Source organism: Ascaphus truei, chromosome 1 (assembly GCF_040206685.1).
Source record: "Ascaphus truei isolate aAscTru1 chromosome 1, aAscTru1.hap1, whole genome shotgun sequence".
NCBI classification, from domain to species: Eukaryota; Metazoa; Chordata; class Amphibia; order Anura; family Ascaphidae; genus Ascaphus; species Ascaphus truei.
Genome location: NC_134483.1, coordinates 69,072,794 through 69,098,386, shown reverse-complemented (window position 1 = coordinate 69,098,386; position 25,593 = coordinate 69,072,794). Strand labels below are relative to the sequence as shown.

The following is a 25,593-nucleotide window of genomic DNA, read 5'->3' as shown; positions in this document are numbered from 1 at the left end:
ACCAAGTAGAATCAGGGAATGAAAAATAAGACTAATTGTTTAAGATGAGAAGATTGCATATTAATAGGTTCCAAATATATTTCAGCTATTTCTTTGCAATGTTTTGCAGATTACTTTGAATAAGAGAAGTAAAAAAATGGCAGTGTATCGCTATTTTTTTCTACCTACTGTATCTTCACAACGATTGCTTGCAGGCAGTAGCACGCTTTACCGGGAAGGAATCTACAGTGCATCAAGGAAGACACAAGATACTCAGGTATCATGAGTTCAGAGTGTCATATTTTCTTCTACATATGAGTCTCTATGGGGCCTGTGTGAGATAGCCGGTGGGACATTCAGGGCTGGTACAGCTAAGGGTTGGGATCGGAGGACAGTGGGCTCTCCGACTGTCGCATTGTCAGGATCGGGCTCAGGCCCTGCCTCCGTGAGGCATCCCGTCAAGTCAGGGGTGACGTGCGTCAGCTCCAACCTACACGCAGCGGTCCCAGGCTCCACCCCCGTAATGCATCCCGTGATGACACGGGCGATGTACGTCGCATGCTACCTACACGCAGGCACCGCACAGACACAGGCAAACACGGGGTTAACACTCCAGCTGCTCCACACCTGTAGTGCATTCTGCCCCGGTCTATCAGCGGACAGCATACGTCTAACTACTAATTATCCTGCAGCTGTGGGCAGCCCTGCATTCGTTACCTTGCCCCTGTGTGTGCCTTCCCATTGGCAGTCTGTCCTTTAAATGCTCAGCCAGCCCTCCTACAAACTGGCTGAGCATAAACTTAGGTTTGCGTTTCGTGTGCTAGCCTCAAGCAACCTACTTGCCTTGTCTTTTTTTGCTTCCCGTTTTTGACCACAGCTCGTACCTGGACAGTGGCAGTGGCCGTCTCTGACCCCTTGACCTCAGCTCGCTTCTGACTTCCACCCTGTCTCCTCCTTGACCACAGCTGTGGATAACGAGGATTCTACTTTCTCCAATTCCTCACCACAACGAGTATATACAACCATCCAGACCTCTCCTACACTGAACCAGCCACACGACATTACTCTGCACTCCGGAGGCAGTTAAGCAGTTGTAGGTCGGTAGCTACTAACATCCCCACCTCAGCCTCGCTGTCCTGTCCAGTTTGTGGTGAGCACCCATTACACACATATCCTCTTCCCTCCCTTAACTCTGGTTGGATATTATTTCTCGATTCCCATATATATGGGCTTGACTCCAACATTTTCAAGCATTTATATCTACATGATTCCCGTGGACACACGGATTCTGTTACAGCATATATAAATATACATTACCTATAGTACCTTTGAAAGTGTTTGAAGCCCTAGATCCTCGACATGGCCCCAGACACCATTGTTACTTCGAAAAAGATAATCTGTCAAGGGTTGATCTACGGCTGGAGTGGATCCCAGTGGCAGGAACAGCAGGGAGTGTGGTCTGGTCACAAGCAGAGGTCGAAGGCAGGTGGCAGATGGCTTTGTCAAGGTCAAAAGCACAGGTTGGAGGCAGGCGGCAGATAACATGGTCGAGGTCACAAGCAGAGGTCGGAGGCAGGCTAAGGCAGCGTGGTTGAGGTCACAAGCAGAGGTCAGAAGCAGGCAGCAGATAGCATGGTTGAGGTCACAAGCAGAGGTCGGCAGCGAGGAGACAGAAACAGGACAACAGCAATAGCAGCAGCAAACACAGGAACCTAGCACAAGCAGGAGGAACCAGTATAAACAGGCATTGACAGACAGGAAGGGGAAGTTTATATAGAGAGGTAGAGCACAGGTGCAGAGGTGTCAGGTTTCACGGTCTGGAATGTCCTTGAGAAAGTTAGCAGAGCAGCAGCAGTCCCGGTGGAGCAGCATGGGTACTGCAGGCTAGAACATGACATATGTTTAATCATTTGTACAATTATACTGCTTTGCTGTACTAAATGTCTTCCGATCTAAATAATCTCTTGCTGCTTTAGATGCTTTTCCTTGATATAGTAGTTAGTTGCTGGAGCAGAAGGAATCATGGCTTGGGCTCTTTAACGTGCTTACTCATTCTCAGTTTTGCTTTATTGTGCAGTACCTTCAGTTTCAGGGAAGTTAACCACCATGTAATCTATTTTAAAACAACTATGCTACAATAGGAAGTTATTAAACATGTGAACAAATCAGCTGGTTTGCAGGCTTGAGCCCCTCTAATAAAATAAAAAAAACACCCCCTCTCCACTTGAATTGACCACTATCCACTTTTCTTGCCTCAACCAGTGTGAGGTCTGAGACATTGAAATAAAATTTGCCTATTTCCCAAGCATATCTCACAGGTATTTAAGGTGTGCTCTTTTTGAGGTGTCTCTCCATGTGTTATTTGGAGGGAGGTTTTGGGGAATATATACAGTATAGTATATAGTGCTTGGGACTCCACTAAAATAGTTCTCTCTTGCTGGATTTCACAAAATCTGAGTGGAATGTGATTGTCACGGGAGACCAGGTTTATTAACACCTTTTAATACCGGGATCATTGATTGAGCAAAGCAAGGAGGTAAAATAAATTGTAATTTATTTCAGGAAAAGACATACACACAATGTAACACAATTTACAGGGTTAACACATGGGGCTAACAAATAAATCTATCCCCTAAACGAAATTCACAAAAATGACCTCTGTACGAGCCCTTTCCAATGACCGGTAAATACTCACAAAAGTCCTGGAACTGATTTTGGCATGCGATGCCAGACACAACCGCTACATTCTTTAGAAGTGGGACTTAGAAGAACTCTTGAGTCAAAATCTTTGAAGCCGGCTCGCGTCTATTCAGTACAGAGCATCTTTGAATTTGCCACCGTTGGTTTGGCGCTTGGAATGTGTGCTTATCATTGGCTGCAAGTCCCCTTATTGGTTTCAGTGTCCCATTCACAAATCTCTACAGCCTATCAGAGTGTGGGAATTCTCCTGCCAGCCAATCACCGATTTGCCAGTATTATAAAGCCGGGTGGGCACTTTTCTCATTCTGCAAAGGGGCATGCGCTAACCTGGCACCTCTGCCTCTTTGCATACTGAGCCAACCCACTGTCCAGGCTCCACAGAGTCTGGGTTCTGGCAAATGGTGGCCAGATAGCCCTGTGTTAGCCCAGGATGCGGATACTGAAGCGGAACTGCAGTACCCCTCCTGTTATAACAGCTTGGCATCCCTGAGGCTTTCAAGTCAGATTCCGCACAGACCCATAGGCACCAAGCTTGGTAGCCACCTGGTCTCTTGTTATCCATGACTTGGAAACCCCACAGTTCATTCACAGGTTATCAGTACATATACCTATTAAATATAACTCTTTAATAAAATATACTGGGTCCTGTCTTCTGTGTGATACAAATATATAAGTCCCTATTCTGGTGTCAGGGATGGAGTGAGTGTATATATTGCCTACACTCACTAGCCTCATACTTGGCACACATTAGAAATGACAAACTTTTACACACAAGAAATCACTCTCAGCTCTATCACTTAGCTGGAGTTCCCCCTGAACCCCTATACCAGGTTGAGGGTACCTGTGCATGTATCTGGGCACCCTCCCTTATACTAGGGACCCCTCTTTATACTAGGAACCCTGTGTATGATTGCAGGTATACATTAACCCAGGGGAGCGCAAACTTTTTGTGCTGCGCCCCCCTGTCTCTCTGCCCCCGGCTCTCGCGCCCCCCTGCCTACCTTTATCCGCGTCAGATGACGCTGCGTGGGCGTGTGACGTCAGGTCACATGGTGCCGCGGCGTCTATTGACGCCGCGTTGCCATGGCGACGCAACACAGACTGCTGAATCCCGGTAAGTAAACAGTTGCAGAGGCCTCACGCGATCCCCCGGCATTTAATTTAAATGCTTGGGGGAAGAGCGCGGGGCCTCTGCAACTGCCCGCGCCCCCCCAGCACAATCTACCGCCCCCCCTGGGGGTCGCGCCCCCCACTTTGCGCACCGCTGCATTAACCCATTCATGCACATTTACCTTGTCTGGAAGATGCTGCAGCAGGAATCTTGGCAGTGAGTCTTAATTGCGTTTTCAGAGTCAAAGTTTGCCCGTAGCAATGTGCTTGGGTGCATCCAAGAATCTCACTCGATTCCCGGATCCAACTACTGGGGTATCCCATAACTCCGGAACCCCGATACATAGCCACATTCTGTAAAGACTTTGTCCGACAAAACCAACCCTGAAACTTACAGCCTAGAAATCGCCCGGATCCCAGGAAAGGCAAAACACACATAAATCTTTAATGTCGCATAATTTGCACACAGTCACAGTAATGCATTTAGGACATCTGGTCCAAGAGCTGACACTCTAGGACCCCAACACATGGATCAGGGGTAACCAAGTGGCCTTAACCTTGATTAGTAAGCCTGGTTAACCCCTTCACCATCACAGTGCTGTATCCACCTGAATTTTGTTTAGTGTCCAATCTGCCTTGGGAAATCCGTGTGTGGCTTTGATTTTGACACGTTCGCTCATCTCTAAGTACGAGTCTCAGAAAACCACACAGATGATACATTAACAAAAACTAGATTAACTTCAGAATTGATTTAAAGTAGAACACCTGACAGGCTTAACTGCACATCTACATTTTTTTGAGCAGCTGAAAAATAGGTTGGGGCGAGTTTTAGAGCTGATGCTGAGACATCTGCTAAATGCAGAAAAATTAATTTGTGGCGAGGTAGTCCCCACCAGTAGTATTAAAGATTGAATGAGAATGTGACAAAATCACAAAGTCACCCACAGAAAGTACATTTGTGGTGCACACCACACTAATATTTTTTATTATTTTATTCAGTGATCATATAATGTGAGGAAACCATTGGTGAAAAAAGTGACAAGATAAAATTAAAAATCCCACGTGGTGCTACATGATTCGTCACAAACTCACTGCAACAATATACTTCAAAGCTGTAGACAATACAAACAGCTACTAATTAGTGAAGTCTAACCAGACAGTGTAATAATCCTGAAATGCTGAAACCAGTATATGTGCCAAATTGCACAAGTCATATGGCAAACAATCTCATAGCCATGTATATCGTGGTCTCAGAGGGCAATAAACAGACCGCAACACAATAGAAAATGCACAGGAGTGAATCAATGGGAAGTCCCTATGTTGCTAACCTAGCATATGAACGCCGTTACAAAGTAACAGCACAGCTCTAACATCGCTGGCAAATTGTACTCAAGAAAACCTGTCTCTAGTGATATAAATAACACATGTAACACTCGAGTTGCAACAAGAACACTCAAACAAGTAGCCATATGATACTTAGCTACAGTGTTGTCAGTCTCAGCCCTCAGGAACGGCACACAGGCTATACGAGTCTCAGCAGTGACTGAATCAGAAGCACCATGTGACGTGACGTACCCACCTGTAGACTTAACTGTTTTTAGTATTCTCACCAGCGGTGTTTTTGAAGGTGCCAGAACACTAAGCAATTATTATTTTATTTTTATCTTTACTACCATAAATAATTCAAAGGCAAATAATGCATTTCTCACTCCCTGTTAGCATTCCATACCCATTTATACTCATTTAGAAACACTATATTGAGTACTGTATATTGTTCTGTAGATCTCTAACAAATGGAGTTGCCCTATAAAAAAATCTTTGATTCCCACCAGTGTCTGTGAAATCTGATTTTAACAGTCTGCCCTTTGATTAATCCCCCATCGAAAGAAGACCACATATAATCTGAGACAGAATCAGGCGGGTACACTAGTAATAACAGCATATACGTACAGTTTCCTGGAATAGAACCATTAGCGAGACCTTTGCAAAGGAGGCTGAAAAGTCGTTTCATTTTTTTCTCACTGGTACCTGATACGTTATGTGGTTGCTTTGTAATGTTCACAGGACCGCTTCAAAAAGGAAATAAGACCACCAAACCCTTTTTTTCCCTTCTTCAGTTGTTGTATGACTATCAGTAAACCTGCCCTAAACCTACAATATTTATTTCATTATCTACTAAATAACGTCAGTGCGCAAAATTGTCATGGGTATATATGAAAATAGAAATAAAGATGAAAAAATGCAATACAGTAGTGTGATTTTCCAGAGAATTACAAAAATAGATTAAGTTCACTCACATTATGTAAGTAGGTTTCAAGCGTGTGGTAGCTCCTGGGAGCAAAGTGACTTGTCTTCAATTACTGGTAGTGGTAGATCTCGGTGGTAAAATTCTCCTGCAATGAAAAAACACACAGAAAACATAGTGTACTGTATATACTATTTATATACAAAAAAGGTGGAGAAAGAGTAAAAACGCAATCACAGTATTGCCAAAGACAAAGTGCATGTAGACCCCAGCAGGGTCTCAAAGGAAAAGCTCAGTTTGCCCTGGGACATGCGCTTTGCCTTTGGCAATATTGGGAGTGCATTTTTACTCTTTGCCCACCTTCTTTTTGTATATATAAATACACCTGGGATATAAGATAACAGGAATCATTAAAATATACTTTGAATACCCTATTAGCATATCTTTCCGGTATCTCAGGTCTGATCCTTTTGGTGCACCGGTGTTTGGCCCTCCATGTATTATTTGAAAATTAATTTGAGAGGATATATAGATGTAGTATGGTCCCCTCCGTTCCCCCGCTCTCTTGTTCCCCCCCTCCTTACTCTTACATGTGGGGATGTTGCTGGCAGAATGACGGAGTCGCCGGTGGCTCCCGTCGCAGGGCGCCGCCATGTTGTGCGTGCGCGCGCGAGCACACGCGTGAAGATTCGCGCATGTGCAGAAGCACCGGTTTGCAGATAGGGGTCTTTGCTGGTTCGGGCATTCGAAGACACCCCGTGGTGGCCATTAGAGTCGCGCATGCGCAGTGTCCTATGCACACGTGGTCCTAATGTTAATTGAGCAGCAGAGAGACTACAACTCCCATGATGCTTAGGGAGAACCTGCCAGGTGATGCACGTTAGCCAATGGAGTGGCTGGATTGCTTCTGAAGGGAGGAAAGACTACTGCCTGTTGGGACAGGAAACGAGGAGTCAAGACCTGGACCCTGAAGGTGCAGATTGTGTCCACAGAGCATTGCTCCAGAGACTAGGCAAGAGGTAATTCCCCAGGGCCCAGTTAGTTCCCTGAGCCACTGTAGAAGTGTTCTATGTGCTTGATATAGGGAACAGCCTTAAGATAGGGATTCTTTCCATATAGCAATAGAGAGAGAGAGATATGCTGCAGACGTTGCCTGAATGCCAGTGCAGCTTGATAGCTGAAAGGAGATCTGGACTCAATAGCAGAGACTGCTCTCAAAGGATCATCCAGATGGGGTTCCCTCCCCAGAGGAGTCAGACGGTGGAATCATTCATGCAAGGAGCAGCGCGCCGCACAGCAGGACCACGTTGCAGAGTTGCTGAGTGTTGCTGATTATCCTCAGGGCCGCCAACAGGGGGGGACAAAGGGCACTGGCGTCCCGGGCCCCATGGGTCAGGGGGGCCCGGCTGCCCAGGCCCCCTGCGTGGCCGGGCGCCAGTTATTTAAATAAATAAAAAAAAGTTTAAAAAAATGGCGGCGATTCCCCACGGTCCCAGGGCAAACAGGGCCCGCTCCCCCCCACCCGCTCCCAACGTGGGACAGAGGGGGAAGTACCTGCTCCTCCTGCCCCCCGCTCCCAACGTGGGATGGAGGGGGAAGTACCTGCTCCTCCTGCTGCCTGCTCCTCCCCCCCCGCTCCCAACGTGGGATGGAGGGGGAAGTACCTGCAGCCTGCTTCCCCCCCCGTGACCAGCTTCCCGCGTGCCCCCCGAGCCCACCTCCCATGCCTTCCCCACCCAGCCCACCTCCCACAGAAGGGGGAAACGTCTGGTGGCAAGCTGCACCCACCTGGTCAAGGTAAGTAACCCCTCCCAGTCATTGTCCCCGACTGTCACTGTCACCCACTGTCACTGTCACCCACCCAGTCACTGACACCCAGTCACTGTCACCCACCCAGTCACTGTCACCCACCCAGTCACTGACTCCCACCCACCCAGTCACTGTCACCCAGTCACTCTCTCCCACCCAGTCACTGTCTCCCACCCACCCAGTCACTCTCTCCCACCCACTCAGTCACTGTCTCCCATCCACCCAGTCACTGTCGCCCACCCACCCACCCAGTCACTGTCTCCCACCCACCCACCCAGTCACTGTCTCCCACCCACCCACCCAGTCACTGTCTCCCACCCAGTCACTGTCACCCACCCTCCCACCATCATTCAGCCACCCACCGTCATTCAGCCACCCACCGTCATTCACCCACCCACCATCATTCACCCACCCACCATCATTCACCCACCCACCGTTATTAAAACACCCACCCACCGTCAATCACCCACCCACCGTCATTCACCCACCCACCTTCATTCACCCACCCACCGTCATTCACCCACCCACCGTCATTCACCCATCCACTCCCCCACCCAGACTGGCAGTCACATGTCTTTTGTTGAAAATATAAAAATAAACAGGTTGCATTGTAATGTTTTTTTCTGTATCACAATAAGAAAACAGTTAAGTAAAAGGTGTGTGCTAAAAAATATGTGTTCGTGCTAGTTGCGCTATGGTTTTCGGGGGGGGGGTTTGCGCTATGGGTTCGGGGGGGGGGGATTTTGCGCTATGGGTTGTGGGGGGATTTTGCGCTATGGATTTGGATTGGGGGGGATTTTGCGCTATGGTTTCGGGGGGGGGGGGATTTTGCGCTATGGGTTCGGGGGGGGATTTTGCGCTATGGGTTCGGGGGGTGGGGATTTTGCGCTATGGGTTCGGGGGAGGGCTGCTCCTTTCATTTGTCCCAGGCCCATGATTTCTGTTGTCGGCCCTGATTATCCTGGTCAGGACTATGACCAGGAAGGTATTATAAGTGCGCCACCGGGCCCCAACACAGGGAAGCGTTAACCCTCACACGTACACTATTGTTTGTGGACACTCAGGGGTTAAGTGCCCAAGCACATTATTACTGAAAGGACAAAGGGTGATGCAATGATTTACATGTGGGATGATGTATTGTGGTCTATGTAAAGAGGATATATATATACAAATGTAAATACAACTGTATGCTCATCTGCATTTAATATACATGCCTGGGGGATGATCACGGAACCTCTGCAACCGCCTGGGCCTCCCCAGACAAATCTCCCGCGCCCCCCAGTTTGCACACCACTGCCTTAGAGTAATATATGTGATGCAATATTCTGCCATAAGACTTCTTCCAGCACTGGCAGACACCTTACTGCACTTTGACTTGAATGGGCCAGAAGGGGTCCTATGGCAAAAAACGGCTCAGTAACTATGGCCCTAAATGTATCTAAGCAAATGCAATTCCCATCAGCAATGAGTAACATTTCCTCTGGAACAAGGGACATACAGCTTCATAGTGCATCATGTCATCTCTGTTACTAGATCTGGTAAACCGCTCATTTTGCGGAATAAATGTAATAGGTTTCCATTTGACCAATTTTCACTTTGAAAAACGGAACTGTTCACCCTACAGAAAAAATGTCAGTGAGTGACACATTGATTTATTATTTATAAAGTGTGGAGAAACAAAGCAGGTCTTTTCTAGCCACATTAAATGAATGGCAAACCACATCAAAGATTACCGTAGCAGATACTGCAACAGTTCTCAGAAAGAAAAAAAACACACCTATTCTTCCATGTATATATATATTGGTGTTAAGTTCAACACACAGCACTAGTGCAGAAATCACCAAGAATGAGGCTGTGTTTCTCCTTATTTGTTCCAGTAGTGCTTCTTCTCTTGATGATTCATGAAAGTAAGTGCTTGTTTTCATACATTTGTACACATATTACTGGCATCTATTTATAATGCAACTTAGCTACATCTTTTTGCACACAATTTTTTTTTTTTACCATCACGTTCCCATGTAAGAGTTGAAAAGAAAACATTACCAATGTTAATAAATAATGAAAACTGAATTAACATCTTTAAATGCTGTTGACATTTGGATGCTACATAAAAAATGTCGATGTTATTTTTCTAACGTGTTCCCCCTATTGCTATGTGCAGATGTCCCTATGGAAATTATTGGAGGAAATGAAGCTGTCCCTCATTCCAGACCATACTTGGCACTAATAAAAGGTCCACAAATGTGTGGAGGGGCTTTGATTAAAAAAAACTGGGTGTTAACTGCAGCTCATTGTGAAATGTAAGTACCTTTGCTGCCAAATATTTACAGTGGAGTCTTGTAATATATAAATACAGAATATAGAGAACTTTCAGGTGAACAGTAATTATTTGTGGTGACGTACAGTACAGTACCAAGTACTGTAATTCATCAAAAATCTGCTCCAGCTTTGCACTAAGGAAGAAAGAGCATCCAGCAAATTTACCAAATATAGTACAGAAATGTGTGTGTATATATACAGTGTGTGTGTATACACATATATTTATATATATATATATATATATATATATGTACAGTATATAAATATATACAAAACAAAGAAGTGCATGCTCCATAATAAAATTCCATTTAATTAATACAATGCTATAATATCAATTAAGGTGATATATTTATATTATGATGGAGTGTTTTTCCAGAACTTTGCTCTCTTTAATATTTATTAAATGGAACTTTATTATGGAGCATGAACTTCTGTATTTGGTATGTATGTATGTATGCATGTATGCATGTATGTGGGTGTGGGTGTATATATATATATACATATACAGTACACACACACACATATATATATATACATATATATATATATATATATATATATCAAACGACAGGGGGTGCCCAGTGCTACATCCAAATGACAAAACATACATGGTAATAATTGCAAGAAATAATGCTTCAGTACTAATAATAATGCCAATACTAATAATAATAAAATATGGTTTTTTAGTTAGATATTTTGGCCAAAACATCATAAGCCTGCACACCAAATTGTCAAGGTAAACCATAATAAGTGCAAGTCCTACACTACACTGCATTTGTTCCCTATACCTCTGTATGAGGGGGAAGAACCATAATAGATTCCTTACCTGCAGCAATATGAAATCCACCATTAAAAAGGGGGAGGTGACGTGAGCTCTGGGGGAGGTGCCACAACCTCCATACAACTGAAGTCAGAAATTAATTAACACACAAACCCAGCAAGCTCAAACGCCCACACCCACCTAATTTTGACTATATGTAATGCCACATAGAGTGCCACTGGGCTGTGGCACATGAATATAGCAAATGACAGGGGGTGCCTAGTGCTACATCCAAATGACAAAACATACATGGTAATAATTGCAAGAGAGAGAGAGGGAGAGGGAGAGGGAGAGGGAGAGGGAGAATAAAATGATCACTTGTGAGCACATTCACATGTCTTAGGCAGGTCTGAAACCCTGCCTTTCACCATTATCCCCAGCATACAGTGCTTCCCTTGCAGCAAGGGATTCTGGGAAATGACTCTTATATGCTCCAGTGGTTACCTCCTCCTTACCATCAATTGCCTCCTCGCTAAAAAGTTCCTCCATATATGTCACTTGCATATTGCTGCTAACCATATCGTTTTATTTTTTGTCAATATTGCTTTTTAATCACACTAGTTTTGCATTGTCCTTGAGACTATTCTGGTTATTAATAAATTCCAGTTTATATTATTCATTGTACGGAACTGGCGCTTCTTTCTTTTTTGGTTTGTAGTTTATTATGGTCAGGCTTGACCATTTAGAAGCATTGCCTTTTCTGTACTGTACTACTACTACTGTACTAGGAACCGACTGTTCCTATGCTAACATCAATATTTCATCTACATATTTAATATTAATTGCACTTCACCTTTTAAACATTTATAACTTTTTGCACATCACGGTTATTTCTATCACAAACTAGCGCTACTATTTGTTTTTATATATATATATATATATATATATATATATATATATATATATATATATATATATATATATATATATATGAGTTCTTCAGTATCAGGTGATACCTTTTTTATTTGGACTAACAATGTATGTCATAAGACAAGCTTTCGAGAGTTTCCTCCCTTCCTCAGGTCAGCAATACTGATATACAAAGGTTTCTGTGACTTAGACATGGATTGGGAAAAAAAAAAAAGGAAGAATAAATAACAAAGAGATGTATCTGAGGTGGGGTGGGTGAGGCACTGGGAGGGTGTTAAAACAGAGATAAGGAAGGTGAGAATTGGGGATAGGGGGCTGTACAGTACATCACAGCAGCACAGAGGGGGAAGAGAATGCTGGGGGGGGAGGTATAGGATGGCACAATGGCAGGGAGGACCATTACAACAAATTATGATAGTTTATGAGAAACCCCATGTCTGCATTAAGTCCACTTGTTTTGGTGTCAAAGAGTCTTATCATTCTGAGCTCAAATGTTTTCCATTCTTGGGTGTGTTTGAACATTCAATTGAGAATTTTGATTTTTAGATAATTTATGGAATGATCTGGTAGTGAGAAATCATGTCCCACTGGTGAGCAGTATCTTCCTTCTTCGTGGTGTAGTATAGAGTGTCTGTGTATATTCATTCTGCCTTGAAGTTTTGGGCTGGTTTCCCCAATGTAGCATCCTTGGTCACATTTGTTGCATTGAATCATATAAATCACGTTCCTGGATGTGCAGCTCTATGATCCTTTAACATTGAGTGTTTCATTGTTGTGACTGGCTGTGGGATCGTAGCATATATGTTTGCTGAGTTTGCAACATGTGTTGTTGCACGGTTTGGTGCCATTATCAGTGTCTTTAAGTTTGTTGTGAAGTTAACTGCATCTGTCTGTACAGTAGGTTTCTTGTATATAGATGTGTATACAGTAGTTTGTCATCTTTCCGTGTGACTGTTGTGTCTAGAAAGTTTACTAGGTTTGCAGAATAATCCATTTTGAGTTTAATTGATGGATGGAATGAGTTCAGGGTCTAGTGGAATTGTTGTAGGTTTCCTTCACCCTCTGTCCATATTATAAACAGGTCATCAATGTATCTGTAGTATTTGTAGGGTTTGTGGGGGCATGTAGTTAGGAATCTTTGTTCAAGATTTGCCATGAAAAGATTGGCATATTGCGGTGCCATCTTGGTACTTATTGCAGTACCCATTAGTTGTAGGTACATTTCCTTGTTGAAGCTGAAGCAGTTGTAAGGAATTGCAAGCATGCCTCAATAGCATCCTTGTGGGGGATGTTGCTGTAAAGGGATTCTACATTCATGATAACTAGCAGTGTGTTGAATGGTAGTTGGTTGATGTTGTTAAGGTTATTAAGAAAATCTGTGGTATCTTGTATGAAGCTGTTGGTGCTTGTGACTAAAGGTTTGAGGATATTCTCCACTAAGCCTGATATTTGTTCCGTGAGTGTATCCATACCTGTTATAATAGGTCTGCCGGGGTTTCCTGGTTTGTGGATTTTGGGCAGCATGTAGAAGATCCCAACTCCTGGGTTGTCAGGTATTAACATATACAGACTTACGTTGTGGATAGTCCCCGGCTCTCCCTCAACTGCAGGCCTCTCCCTCACTCTGTCCTACGGTGAGCTTCCGAGGTCAGCACACACATGAAGCTGGGCCAAGATTACTTCTGTCCCGGCTGTGCCCTCCGTGAGTGGCTATATATATATATATACAGTGTTCGACAAACCTATACATTTGCACGCCCCGGGCGAGTGGATTTAACATCGTGGCGAGCTCCTATTGGCCCAAGCAGCACACGTGTGGTACTAGGTGGCGAGTACATTTTTTTGTTAGGCGAGTAGATTTTTTTGGTGATTTGTCGACCACTGTATATATATATATATATATATATATATATATATATATATATAATGCGCGCGCGCACACACACACGCACCCAAACCCACCCACCAAGGAGTACATTCTCCATAATAAATACAATTCCTGATTTAGAGATTGTTTGATAATGCAGATTGACAATTAAAATGCATTAAGTAATAGGTTGGCTTCTTCAGAGGTGCAGTCATCCTGAAAGAGACCCTATCCGCTTAAATGGATTGGTACATAGAAAAGATGTAATGCCACATGTACAATCTATATAAACGAGATTCCACAGATTTAGCCTAATAAGCTTAAAATGCATAACATCTAGATAGTACCAAGAATATTCATCTACTAATAATTGTGCTTGCTTGTTGGACCGTAGTTAAATAACTATGTAATTCCTAGAGTAGCGGAGGTGGCACCCATTCTATTCTAACCCAGTAGAGCGAGGTAGCCAATGTTCTGTTCCTCTTTTATTTAAACTCAGCTGGCCTGAGTAACTCATAGCTCAATACATAATATTACTTTGTCCTTGAAGTGCTTTCAAGGTTACAGTCAACAAAATAGATATCCCTTGCACTGTAGGTATGCTCTTAGTAAACAGTGTGCTATCAGCTGGTTTAGCGCACACTGCTAGAGCTAGGTCTAGAAAAGCAGTGGTTGTGGGTCCTAGTCCTATTGGGTCTGGCACTGTTCCAATGATTAGGTTGGTGCTTTATGCTTGTCAACTCTATAAAGTTGGTGTGAAAATCTATTTCGGAAATGTGTAATGGGACTCGTTTAAATATACTTTGAATAGCCAAATTAGCAAAAACAATTTGCCCATCTCTACTAAACAGTATGCTATTTTTCTTTCCACGTTTGATTACTGGCTGTGATTTGTTATTAATTTTATGTGTTTTCTCATTTTACTGGTCATTATCACGTTAAGTTTATACTGTAGGTTCTTGTGCAGAGTTCTTTATAGATGTAATAAAGGGTGTGTACACATGGAGATAAGATCTGGGATTTGAGACGGTTCTGCACATGCTGTTATATTATATAGTAATATATTATTACTATATATTAGTATTGTTATTATATTATATATCATATTACTTGCCTTCAATGGTATTATTGTATTAAATGTATTATTATTATTATTATAAAGTAATCAATAAAAATCTCTTATTGGTCCACAAAAAGGAATCACAATGAATCTATAATTCCCCAGAACCGATACGTGTAATAGGAGTTTGCGATACATCACATCACTTTATGATACCGTACATAATATGACTCCATCGCAACTAACCCAAACTGTGAATCTTAACTAATCTTTGACTTTTCACATTTAAGAAGATTTGTTTCTTTTTCAGAAATTACAAAACAAAGGTAATCCTTGGTGCTCATAAGCGTGAGCAGGAAGAAAAAGAGCAGCAGAAATTTAACATTAGCAGAATTATTCCACACCCATGCTTTGACTTTGAGACAAAGAACAATGACATTCAGCTTTTACAGGTAAGAATTCCTCTTTTAATAGCATTATTAATCAATGTTGCAAAAAGCAAGCAGCCATTTCCTGTCCTAAACTGATAATTCTAGCTTAAATATTTCAATTCTATGCAGTCAACAGCATTTTTCAAGCAACGAAATACCATCAAGTAATGAAATAGCAAGAAAATGAAAATGCAAAGCAGGTAAAAAGCAGTAATTGTAAAGCATATGCTTGAAGTAACAAAGTATACATCAACAATGTGAGGTATCATGTTCAAAGGGGGCTTTAAAAAATGATTTTACTGTACTGTAAAATGCCAACACAACCCTTATTTTACCTTACATAGTAACAAATAATGGAATTCAATTTATTTTATTTACAATTTTGTATTTATAGAAACTCCTACCTGCACCGATGCATTTCCAGGAAACACCACCGTTTTAGTGTAGATGCTTTTACTATCATCGTTTGGAATTATATAGGGTTGCATTTGTGGAAGAGTACAGGACTCAAGTCCTATTAATATTAATATAGTAAAAATTTTATATACCAGTGGTTCCCAACTTTTTTTACATTGTGCATCCCCTGCTAGAAAATATTTTTTCTGCGAACCCCTAATTAATAACACTTATTGACTACTCGTCAGGCTATTGCTGATAAACCTGTTTGCCCGATTCCAGGCAGTATGGTGTCCTGGACTTGTGAGGGGAGAACACACACTTAAATAAGGCCTCAAACTAGGGTTGCCAGGTGGCATCTCCAAAAATATTAGACAGAAAGGTGAAAGGTGCAAAGCGACAGAGAAACGTCGGTGAGAAGGGAGTGCTCTCCCCAGATTTTTATTTTTTACAAAATAGAATATGAAATGGTGAAAATAAAAAATGTATACCTTGACATAATTTTCTTTTCCCAGAATAAGTTGATAGCTCGGGGATACGTATGGGTAGCTGTTTTGAGTAGGCCAGAAATAAGCTTCTACAGGTGCACTATAAAAGGCTCCTCCTCTCACTTGTAGTCAGTCTTAGGCCAGGTCTCCAATGGCTACTGCAGCGTCCGTTGTGCCAGACGCTGCAGGGACAAGATACACCCCCACAATGGGGTCGGGCCCGCTGCGAAGGGGGGCTGCCATGCTGTGCCGACAAATTCCTGCTCTCAAGAAAATTGAGAGCAGAAGTTGCTACGGAGCGCTAGGCCACGCCCTCCAGCGGTTCAGCCAATGAGGGCGAACCTGCAGGGTGACGTCATGGTCCCGCACCCATCACTTCCCCGTCACGCATTCCCCCCCCCTGTCTTTTCCCCTGCAGCTCTCTGCAGACCGGGGGACTCGGCTGCACGCGCCGCCTGCCTCGCAGGCGCACATGCATCGCAGGCAGCGGGGCCACAGCCTTAGGATTTTCCCAAGCAAAACCTCCCTTGCTATCTCCTATTAATAGTGACGGGAAAATAGTCACCGCCATGAACTTATTCTGGGAAAAGAAAATTACGGTAAAGGATACATTTTCTATTTTTCCGTTCAATGTTCATGGTGGTTATACGTATGGGACATACCCAAGCAGTCAAGTTGAGGGTCAGAAAAATGAACATGATAATCTGAATCTAAAGACAAAAAACCACGGAAGCACAGATACATTTTATGCCAATTTATTGTATCACCGCTTGTAACACCCTGCGCCCAAAGCTTGCGTCAGCTGAGGATTGTAAGTCAAGTCTATAATGCTTTATAAATGTGTGAAGTGATGACCACACTGCAGCTTTACACAATTCTGGGGGCGATTCTTGTGCTCCGAGAACCCATAATGTAGCCATTGCTTTAGTTGAGTGAGCTTTTAATCCTTCAGGAACTTCTTTCCCTGTATGTCTTTATGCGTCCGGATACAGGTGATGATCAGATGAGCAATGGTAGCCTTTGATGCCTTTGATGCTGCCTGCCCCTTTCTGGTACCCAGGGGAAGTACGAATAGACTATCTGACTTCCTAAAGTCCTGCATCTGCTCCAGATAGTGTTATACACATTTCTATACATCCAGCTTGTGCAGCTGGTCCTTCTTTGGATTTTTTGGTTGAGGAACAAAGATGGCAGGATAATCTCCTGATTGAGATGAAATGCAGATACTACCTTAGGTAGGAAATGGGTGACGGGCTTCAGGACAATTTTGTCCTAATGTATAATTAGGAACGGCTCTTTACAGGATAATGCAACTCTCCCACTCTTCTTGCCAATGTAATAGTGACAAGGATACTGTCTTTTGCATTGCACGGTTAGTAACAAATGATCTAATGGTTCAAATGGAGCTTCCACCTGTCCCAGCAACAGATCCCATGTACTGTAGGTCTTACATTCCGAATTTGAGGTCACAGTCTTTTTACTGATTATAAAAATCTCATAATGAGCCTCTCACTGGCCACATCTCTTTCCAATAGTGCTGTTAAAACCGACACCTGGACTTTGAGGGAGCTGAGACCTAGTCATTTCTCAAAACCTGTCTGAAGGAATTCAACTAGCACATCTGAAGGGGATTAATGCAGTTCTGCTCTTTTTCCTTGAATCTCAGTAATCCCAACCAGATCTGGTAATTTACCTGGATATTGACTCCTTTCTGGCATGGATCATTGTGTCTCAATTGCCTTCTCTGAAAGGCCCTTTAGCTTCAGCAACTGCTGCTCAATATCCAGTCTGCTAGCACAAACCTCTGTGGATTTGGTGCTTTATTGGCCCTTGTTCCAGCATGTTGTGTACCTGTGGAAGTTCCCATGGTCTGTGTATTGCCATGTGCTCTGCCTGAGCATACCATGCTCATCTTGGCCAGTTGGCTAAAATGACTTTTAGAGATGGGCAAATTTTGTTTTGCGAATTTGGATCTGACTCAGATCGGGCGATTCCTTTGATCCGCAGATTTCACTATTACCTCTAGTTCCAGATAATTGCTGTGGTATGTCTTGTATTGAGCTGACAAACTCCCTTGTGCTTCCCTGACACCTAGGTGAGTGACCCCAGCCTGACATACTTACATCTTTTGTAATAACCAGAGGAGTGGTGAATGATAGTGAAACTCCTGTTTTCAGGTTTCTTTGTTGATCCCACCATCTTAGTTTCTCTCTAATAATAATAATAGTTTGTTCTTGTATAGCGCTGTTAGTTTTACATAGTGCTTTACATAGACATTTTGCAGACACAGTCCCTGCCCTGTAGAGCTTACAATCTATGTTTTTTTTGGTGCCTGAGGCACAGGGAGATAAAGTGACTTGCCCAAGGTCACAAGGAGCCGACACCAGAAATTGAACCAGGATCCCCTGCTTCAAACTCAGTGCCAGAGTCAGTGTATTCCAGCAACATAGGAAGTTGCGCTGTAAAGGTCATATTGAATCTTGCCCATTTTACCACTGCGAGGATAGCAATCATCTGACCTAATAGACACATAAAATCTCTGGCCGTTACCTTTCTTTTATTTTTAAAACTGTTTTACTTTATCTGTGAGATCTTTGACCTTTTCCTGTGGTACCCCTTCTTCTGTTTGAAACAACATCCCCAGGAATGTTTTTTTTTTTTACTATACTGGAGTTAGTTGGCTCCTCTCCAGATTTATTAGACAGCTGTGAGTCTCTTGCCACTGTAAGACTGCTTTGATATGTCTCTGAGGTAGATCTTTGTCCCTGGCTCTCTTACAGGGAGAAGGAGCAGCTCAGTGAGGAAAGACACTGACTCTGGCACTGAATTTGAAGCAGGGGAACCTGGTTCAATTCCTGTTTTTCAGCTCCTTGTGACCACAAGCCACTTTATCTCCTTGTGCCTCAGGCACCAAAAAACATAGATTGTAAGCTGGGCAGGGACTGTGTCTGCAAAATGTCTCTGCAAAGCGCTATGTAAAACTAGCAGCGCTATACAAGAACAATTAATTATTAAGTATTGGAAATGATCTTTTCCTACAGCAAATCTCAGGATTTGTTGATGTTTTCTTGCCACGGGAATGTATCTTTAAGATATATAGAGGCTAACCAGTCATCCTTCTGAATCGCATGAATGACTGATCTTAAGGACTCCATCTTGAATCTTGTTATTTTTAGGAATGTATTGACCTTTTATTAGATCCAAGACAGCTCTATATGCTCCAGAGGTATTTTTTATCAGAAAAAGTTTTGAGTGCACACCTCTACTTCCTTCGCCAGGTGAAACCTTTACAATAACCTTGTGTTGTAAATTCTTCAATGCTTTAATGCTTCTCTTGCCTCTCTGCTTCTTGATACCTTTGGCATATACATGAACTCCAGGTGGTATCCTGTGGTAAGAAGTTGAAGGACCCAACTGTCCATTATCGTCTAAGCCCACACAGTCCTAAATGCCGCCAGTCTTCCTCCTACTGGTGTTTGTTAGGGTCACCTTATTTCAGAAGGCCTTTCCTCTTGACGTTCTTCTACTTCTGGAGCCCCGAAAAAGATTATTCTGACCTCCTAGATAATTGTAATATATGGATATATCTATGTGTGTGTGTATACACACACATATATATGTGCAAATTTAACACAAACTTCTGGCAAAAGTACATGATGGATATTTACTTTCTAAATCCTGTATATGGACAATTACTGTAGATGTCCACCAGCCGAAATAAGTAAATAGTTGTACAGTCGTGTACAATATCTGTAATGCCCAATGTATCCTGCTGCAGCAGGTGCGCACAGCTGCTATCCTGATTTCCAAGTGCTGAAATACTCTCACAAGAATACCCCACTTGACACAACTTCAGGTCCCTGTGGAGGTTCTGGATTATAGAGGAGCTGGTGTGAATTCTTCAATAAACAGTGAGATCATATCTCAAGCATCTGTCTAGGCACTCGTATACCCCTCGGGCCTACTGTAACACATTACAAATCACACTCCAGTCCTGGTTAGGAGGTGTACAATTTATTTTACGTTTATTGATCATTAAAATAAGTTGCTTGTAGTTAAGCATTCAAACCTACTACTGTACATTTCATTACAAATATACAAGTACTTACAAAAAACCTTAAAAATATACACTTCACAGGGAACATGGCAGCCCTAAGGGCCTGGTCTGAGATGTTCCTTCCTGCACTCTGGATTCATACCAGGAGTGACCGTCTACAGGCAACATTTAAGGTGTATGCAGTCCTCTTACATGAAGATGTAGAACCAACAATTTAAAAAAAACAAATCTAGTACAAATATGAAGCTTATAAAGCAGCTCATCTAAAACAATCCCATTGATATATTTTTGGGGAAAGTACCATGCCCATGCACTTTGCAAACAGAGATGGATGCACCATCCTGATTTAGTACAAGCAATAAAATAAAATATTTTGTACTGTACTTGTATACTTTGTTTTTATGCTCATGATCAGTATGTAATAGTACACTATGTAGCTGATTTCAGTAATACATGCTCAACTCAATGGAAATGAAACACTTAATGTAATTTGATATATGTTTTCCCATTTTGCAGCTGGGTAGCCTTGCAAATTTAAACAAATTTGTGTCACTTCTTCCACTACCAACCTCTGATAAAGATATTCGAGCTGGCAGAATGTGCAGCACTGCAGGGTGGGGAGTCACTAAACCTGACAGCAAGAAGGCATCACCGGTTCTCCGAGAAGCAAATCTCACCATTGTAGACAGAAACACCTGCAAAACAATATATACGAAAACCAAAGTGAAAGCGCAAATAACCAAGAGCATGCTATGCGCAGGGTCAAGACCAAAACGCAAGGACGATGCATGTCAGGTGAGAGTTATTATATTCCTTAATGCAATGGGAAGGAACAGTTTTGTTAATAGTGAGGAAATGCATACTGTAGCAATCAGTGTCCTACCTTTATTTTGTCTTCCTTGTATGTTTTCATTAAATCACAAATAATATTGCAAACATGCAGTAGTTCTGGAAAACTTTCCCTGATTTTTTTTCAAATGCATGTTTGTTGTAAGCTATTTTACCAGTTACAGTGTGTTTCTTAAGCTGAACGAGCCTACTTCAAGAAATGCAAGTTCAAGATGTGTGAGTAAGTTGGGCTGTTTAAAGGGGAATGTCTCTTTGTGTGATGGAGTTCATGTTTGTAAAATATAGGTATGCATCTTCCTCTGTATGGTTTAGCACTCTGAGCATGACAATGTGAAGGTACAGTAAATAGATTCATATACATATATGTGTGTATTATTATAAAATGTGTAGGTGAGTATCTCAGTGCATTTGTGGTAGTGCATATATGTGAATATATCTGTGGTTTAGCAGAATATGAGCGAGTGACAATGAGAAGGTTTGTGTGTTACAGTGCAGTTATGCAAGTGAGTGGGAGTAAACCTGTGTAGTGCATTCTGCATGTGAGCGTTACTAAATTCATCTCCGTGAGCTGTAGCTCTATGACAAGCTTAATGTGATTCATTTAGCACAGGCAGTCCCAGGTTATCCAAAGGAATCCGTTCTGGAAGTTGCGTTGGATAGTGAAACCGTTGCAAAGTGAGTCCCATGTTAATCAGTGGTGATGAGCGTTGGACAACGCATTCCGGCGTCGAAAAACGGCCCTTATGGTTGCAAATTAAAGCGTTGGATATGCCATTCGTTAAAGTGAAATGTTGAATAACGAGGACTACCTGTACTTTTCAGTAGATTTGTATTAACCCTTTGAGCCTTTGAGTGCCCTTTAGAAGTAGCTACAACATCATGGGGTCTGGAACTCCAGGGTCACATGATAGTAACTACGTCATAATGATCCTGCACATTTTTATAGGAGATTGCGTTCTGCGCACCGAATGTGATCTATCACTAAGTGGAACAGGAGGAGGAGTCCTCCCGTTATGTTCTGTCAGTAGTGATGGAGCGATCATGTGAATGCAAGTGCCGGAGTGGCCGTGGCACGCTGGCACTCAAAGGGTCAAGCTCTCTGATTTGACGTGTATATGGTGGGTTATGAAAAGAATAGCAAACCTGATTTTCATAAAATTGGTTCTGACATTTTTAGTTATTTCAAATATGTGTCTTAACATCAATACTATAAGGCATTCTGATCTTTGCTCCACTCCAACGAGCAGGAAGGGCAATGAGCATAAGGACAAGTAGAGGATTTGAGGAGAAATGACTTGACATGACACACATACCATATTATGTACCACTCCAAATATTGTTAGCATTTCATATGTTCAATGTGTAACTGGGGCTGCTCATCAGTTCCTACATGGCTGAACAGAGGTGATAAATAATCATAATACAATGAATAAACAGTTGTTACCGATTGTTAGTAAGTGTTGGATTGGTTGCAATCAATAAGGGAGGAGCTGTGACCCTTCAGCACGCCTGAAATCAATTTTATCTGTCTTGCCAAGCAGCGAGCAACGGGCACGAGCGCACGCCGCGTGAGCGTGGCCGTTCATATTTACATTCACTAATGTAAACGCACCAAGCGTGCTCAGCGGCAGCGTGGACGCAGCCTAATACAGGAAATGCTGAGATATGGCTACTACGGTGTTCTTTTGTATCAGTCATTCTGCTCCATTGTTTAATAATTTTTTTATTCATGGCTACAATAATAATGCATATTGATCATTTGGGATTTGGTAAAAAAAACAATGTTGCCAAGCAAAGTTCCTCCTTGAAAATAACTTAGATGGATAATTACATTATTTGTCAGCAATGGCGTTTCTCAGATCACAGGAAATCTCAGCAGTACTGACAATTTAAAGCCTATTCAGCAATAACCTTACAATACAAGTTATAGAAATGAACTAATATAAGGTATGAAAAACCTTGCCTTGGAATTCTAATCTTGCCAGTGACTACACATTTGCTTTATCGAGTAGACAATGTGGTATTTGCATAGACATGAACGTAACACAATATCTTTCATTATAGGGAGATTCTGGTGGACCATTGATTTGTAATGGTATGTACAGCGGAATTGTGTCATTCGGGGACAAATGCGCCAAAGCCAAGACACCCGGCGTGTACACACGACTAACGATGGCATACCTCAAATGGATAAGGGATACAACTGGTGGTTCATAAACCATCATCCATGCTGATCAACCCAGATCTAGATTTTCTGTTCACCTGCCTTGACCCCTGTTTCAAGTATTTTCCTGCTATTTTTGGTACCTGCGAAATTGAGGCACGGAAATCAAGATCCCATGGATGAATTAAAATGACCTCCAGAGATTACCATAAGAAGCACAAACATCAACCAAAAAGAGAAATATCAATAAGTATTTTTTTTTAAAAAAATGCTTAAAAAGGCATAAAAAAAACTTGAAATAATTGTGCTTCATAACATGAATTTAGCTCTAAATTGTTATAGGAATGTGATGCTGCTTTAAGTAGCGGAAAATATATAATGGTAAGGGTTTGATTTGTATTGTCTTCAAAACCAACATACTGTAGTGCCGACGAGTATTCTAAAACAAATCAGGGGCAATTGCCAACAAGACCCTGGTGCATGCTGGGTACATGCTGCAACATTTCAGTGACATTTCTGCAGACACACTAATGGCCCATCGGATTAACAGCGGGGGTCCCTGGCAGTCCCATTCAAACTGAATGGGACTGCCAGGAACCCCTGCTGTGTTAATCCGATGGGCCATTAGTCTCTGCAGAAATGTCACTGAAATCTTGCAGCATGTACCCAGCATGAACCTGGGTCTTGTTGGTGATAGCCCCAGATTTTCCAAGGCAAGTGTAAGGCAAGTTTTAGAATACTCGTCAGCGCACCTGTAATGGGCCACATTTACTAAGCAGCGGTATTCCTTAAGCAAATAAAACTTTTTTATGAAATAGCACTACTTAGTAAACATGTGTCAATATTTTTAAAATGAGACCTGAAGTGTTAGTCAGTCCCCTACAGTACATTGGGTTATGTATATGAAGCTGTTTTCTGTTTAATGCTGCTGGGTAATAAAGCCTACATTTATTATCCCCTAAAAACGTCTCCAGTGTTTTACCCTTTACGCCCATTTCCTACAGCCACCAAATGAAAAAAACAATTGAAAACACTCCCAATAATGAAATAAAAAAAAGGGGTGCGAAAGGGTGGCAAATGAGCAATGACATCATGTGAATGACATCATCCAGACCCCCTGTGAGGAGAAATATAGCCCTAAACATGGGGAACACACTAACAATAAAGGACATTATCTACTGTCATATCACATGAGAGATATAATCAATAATCACAATCATTGCACTCAATCAATAATTGAATACATTGTGAAACATTTAGCGCTGCGTGGGGCTCAAAAAAGATGGCAGATCACAGACGGACCGCCCACCAAAATTCTCAACAATCCCAGCGAGTACCTGTCGCAAAACTCCTAGGGACAGTCTCTCTGTGTCATGTAGGAGGAAAATCACAGGCCTGGCAGAAGTCCTGAAGCATGTAGAAGCAGTTGCAGGTGACTGTAAGACTTGGCAGCAGTCCAAGAGTCTCTAAAATGGTAGCAGAGCCTTTGGCATCAATCCAAAAGTCCCCGAAGTTGTAGCAGAACGCTACTAACATTTAGCTCAGCGGTTTTCAACCTTTTTTGGTTAAGGAATCCTAGAATTAGATTGTGAAATTCTTGGGAGCCCCAACCCTTTCCCCATGTCTCTCTTACCACCACCTCTGTACATCTCTCTTTCTATTCCCCCGGTCTCTCTTCCCTCCTCTCACTCCCCCTCTCTCTGTTCCCCCTTTACACTCCTCTCTTCCCCCCTTACATTCCCTCTTTATCTTCCCCGTCTCTATCTTCCCCTTTATGCTCTCTACCCCCCTACCACTTTTTTCCCCCTTACATTCCCTCCCCCTCTTCTCCTTTCACACTACTGTACCTCCCACTTTCTTACCCTACACACTCTGTCCCCTTCTCTTCCTCTCTCTTTTTTCCTCCCTTACACATTCCCCCTCTTTCTTCTGGACTTACACTCTCCCCCTCCCTCTTCCCCATTACATTCCTCCCCCTCTCCCACTCCCCCCTTGCACTCTTCTCACCTTACACTCTTCCCCCCTCTCTCTTCCCCCTCACTTACACCCACAACCAAACATCTCTCTAGGAGGCCTGCGGTGCTGCACCGGATTAAGGGAGATCCTTTCATCAGGTGCAGTGATCACAATATACTTGGACAGTGTTAAATATATATATATATATATATATATATATATATATATATATATATATATATATATATATATATATATATATATATATGTATATATACTCTTCCAGTGTTCGAGTGTGTCCTCAACCCGTGATCTTTGAGCCAAATTCTTTACTGCAGTGACATCATATTTTGTTGTATACTGAATAAAGGAATACAGTACCTTATTTCAAGCAATTAATTTGTTTCTTTATTTTGTAACCTTATTTAGGAAAATCAAAGTATAAAACTCTCCAACATATATATATCGGCTGC

At 42.4% G+C, this 25,593-nt stretch overlaps 1 protein-coding gene across 2 annotated transcripts; it reads left to right on the top strand.

Moving 5' to 3' along the window:
- The first annotated feature begins 9,466 nt into the window (after positions 1-9,466).
- Positions 9,467-23,645, top strand: LOC142469088 (granzyme A-like). Of its 2 annotated transcripts, XM_075575991.1 has the most exons (5): positions 9,467-9,750; positions 10,005-10,143; positions 15,090-15,231; positions 20,668-20,946; positions 23,065-23,645. In XM_075575991.1, the coding sequence occupies exons 1-5, from the start codon at positions 9,690-9,692 to the stop codon at positions 23,215-23,217; spliced, it is 774 nt and encodes a 257-aa protein (XP_075432106.1). In that variant the 5' UTR covers positions 9,467-9,689; the 3' UTR covers positions 23,218-23,645. The 2 variants fall into 2 exon arrangements, with proteins under 2 accessions (XP_075432106.1, XP_075432097.1); XM_075575982.1 differs by having other exon boundaries at positions 9,467-10,143.
- The last annotated feature ends 1,948 nt before the right edge of the window (positions 23,646-25,593 follow it).